The sequence below is a fragment of the Belonocnema kinseyi genome, chromosome 7 (genome assembly GCF_010883055.1).
Source record: "Belonocnema kinseyi isolate 2016_QV_RU_SX_M_011 chromosome 7, B_treatae_v1, whole genome shotgun sequence".
Taxonomy (NCBI): Eukaryota; Metazoa; Arthropoda; class Insecta; order Hymenoptera; family Cynipidae; genus Belonocnema; species Belonocnema kinseyi.
Window position 1 is genome coordinate 64,807,443 of NC_046663.1, and position 3,333 is coordinate 64,810,775.

The following is a 3,333-nucleotide window of genomic DNA, read 5'->3' on the forward strand; positions in this document are numbered from 1 at the left end:
GTGGTTGTGGCTGAAATTTTACCGCGATTTCGCTGGGAGCGGGTGCAATTTTCCAGATTAGCACCCGCTCCCGGCGAAATCCTGCGGTTGTCCTTATGACATTTTACATTATTACATTTATTACATTTATTACACTTATTACATTTTTACAAAATAGTTTAGTCTTCAGTTTGAAAGATTAATAAAAAAAAGAATTATCAACAAAATTGTTACATTTCCAACCAAAGAGATAAATCTTCAACAACAACAACAAAATTAATTTTTTAGCAGTAAACTTATAACAGTGAAAATTAGTGTTCAACTAAAGAAGTGAATTTTTTAATAAAACGATGGAATATTGAACTAGATTAGTGAAATTTTCAGTCAAAAAAATAATTTTTAAATAATAAAAAAATAATAATTTGGAATAAAATAGTTCATTTTTCCCTTTAACTTTTAAACAAGTTTTGAATAAGTTTTCAACTAAAAAAATATCAATTTTTAACTAAAAAAGATCAATTGTTAACCAGGAATTGAGAAGTTAAATTTTTAGTTGAAAAAATTAATTTTCAGTCAAATAGATGAATGTTCAACTAAAATGATGAAATATTCAACTAAATTAGTTCAATTTTAAGTTAAAATTTTAATTTTAATCCAGAAAATAGGAATTTTCAGCAAAATAGTTCATTTTTTCGGTTTAACTTTCAACCAAGTAATTGCATTTCCAACTAAATAAATGAATCTTTAACTGTAATAGTTGATTTTTTAACAAGATAGATTAAATTAATAAATGGATGAGTTTTCAACAAAATACATGAATTTCTAACAAAAAACATAAATTTTCGACTAAAAGAGATAAATTTTCAACGAAAAAAGATAAATTGTTAATCAGAAATTATTAAATTTTTAGTTTGAAAAAATTAATTTTTAACCAAATAGATGAATGTTCAAATCAAATCATGGAATATTTTACGGGATTATTTACATTTTCAGTTAAAAAATTAATTTTCTACTAAAAGAAAATATCAAAAACTTAGTCTAATTTTCTACTATAATAGTTAAATTTTCAGGTAAAATTTAATTTTCTCCCCAAAAAAAAAACAAGAAGTTTCAACTAAATATTTACATTTTTAACCAAAGAGATGAATTTTAAATTAAAATAATGATTTTTCAACCAAAAAAGAAACTTTTTTATATTTTAATTAATAAAGAGTTTAATTCAACCAAAAAGAAGGATTTTCAACTAAAATAAATGTTCGAAGTTAAAGAGAGAAAAAGTGTCAATCACTTGGAAAAATGACACTGATATTTAATTAAAAAATATTTCGTGTTTTTCGTTTTCAGATTGAGGAATACCACAAAGAAATTCTGGAAGACCTTAGCATCAATTTGACAGATAGCCAATGGCGAGTGCGCAAAAGTTGTTGTCATGCTTTGGCAGAATTACTTCGATCGAGTGCCCCAATAAATTTGACTGATAAAGCTCCTGAATTGTGGAAACAACTTTTCCGTGTAATGGACGATATTCACGAGGCCACGAGATTAGCTGCTGCTAATACAGCGAAGATTTTCAGCCACGTGAGTTCTATTTTATTATTTAGTTTTATTTAAGCCTAGAATTTTTGGAAATTCAAATTTAATATTTGAAAAAAAAGCTTTTTTATACAAAATTCTAACAAAAGTTTACAGTTAATTCGTGAAATAGAGTCAAAGTGTTATTTATTCAGTTTGAAAAGAATAAATTTAATATTTTAAGTACGGTCAGTTTTTCTTGCATAGTTTTGAATTTCACAAAACATCATTGTTTATTGAAATAACGTTTCAAATTACGTGTTTTCAAAAGTTTTCTATTTTCTTATAGCGAAAACTACAAAAAACACATATTTTTATATTAAAAAACCAAGAGTTTTGGAGAAACATCGTCTTCTTTGTTTTCTAATTCAACTATTTTTTATAACAATTTTGTCGGTTGAAGTTTCTTCTCTTTATTTGAATATTTGTTCTTTATTTTTTTTGTGTTTTTATTTTTTTTTAACTGATCTTTTTTATTTGAAAATGTATTTGCCCTATTTGGTTGAATTTAGCGGCTTTTAAAACAAAATATTATTTGGTAGAAATATCAACTATTACATTTTACGTTGTTTCTTGAACATTGGTCTTTTTGGTTTAAAATAAACTATTTTGATGAAAATAAGTTTTTTTTGTTAAGAATTGATTAATTTAAAATTTAACTAGTCCGTTTTTTGTTGAAAATTCGCCTTTTTTAGTTAAAAAATGAACCTTTGGGTTGAAAATTTATATATTTTATTGAAAATTCATTTCTTTTGGTTAGAAATTAATCTTAATGCTTAACAACTATTTTTTTGGTTGAAAAATCATTTTTCGGGTGAAAATTGAACTCATATTTTAAAAATTCATTTTTATTTTTTAGAAAATTGATCGTTTTAATTGAAATTCAACTAAATGTTTGAAAATTGACTTTTTTTTACAAAAATCTCCTTGTTCACCAACTCATTTATTTTGTTTAAAAATTTCGACTTCTTTGTTAAAAATTTAACTACTTTTGTAAGAATATTTCGCTTGGTTAAAAATTAATTTTTTAGTTGAAAACTCTTAATTTTTAATCAAACTCTTGCATTTTTTACTAAAAAGGTGGCATTTCTACAGAAATGAATGAATTTTTTCTAACCAAAAACGTGAATCTTCAACAACGAAAAATTCCTTTTTTTGAGAATTCACCTTTTGTGTGCAGAAAATTAATCTTCTTGTTTAAAAATTCATCTTTTTGGTTGAAAATTTATTATTCTTTATTGAAAATTTAAGTATTTCGTTTAAAACTGTTTTTTTTCTTGTTGAAAATTAATTTTTGAACCTTAAAATTTAGAATTTAATTTAAAATTCGTCTTTTGTATTTGAATACAGCTGTTTTTAGTTTAATATTAAAATATTATTTGGTTGGAATATCAACTATTCAATTTTTTTAATGTAACCGTTCTTTATTTAATATTAAAATATTTTTTGGTTGAAATATCAACTATTTAATTTTCCCTCTTTTTTGTTTCAATTCAACTGTTTATTAATTAATAATAAAATATTTTTTGGGTAGGATATCAGCTATTCCATTCTCCGTTTGAAAATTTATCTTTTTTGGTTCAAAGTCATACTAATTTGCTAAAAAGTAAATTTTTTCGTTGAAGATTTATTACATTAGTTGAAAATTCATCTCTATGACTGAAAATGCAATTATTCTTTTAAAAACTCGCTTTTTTTGGTCAAAAATTATTGTTTTTCAACAGAAAATTTAACTTTCATTTTTGGTTAAAAATGTTTTCTTTTTTAGTTAAAAATTCACTT

At 23.3% G+C, this 3,333-nt stretch overlaps 1 protein-coding gene across 1 annotated transcript in view; it reads left to right on the forward strand.

The window, feature by feature from the left end:
- Positions 1-3,333, forward strand: part of LOC117176268 (proteasome adapter and scaffold protein ECM29) — a 73,476-nt gene that overhangs the window by 47,331 nt on the left and 22,812 nt on the right. Inside the window, exon 20 of the mRNA XM_033366435.1 lies at positions 1,324-1,557. Within this exon, the coding sequence (XP_033222326.1) occupies positions 1,324-1,557 (234 nt within the window). The remainder of the gene's footprint in view (positions 1-1,323; positions 1,558-3,333) is intronic.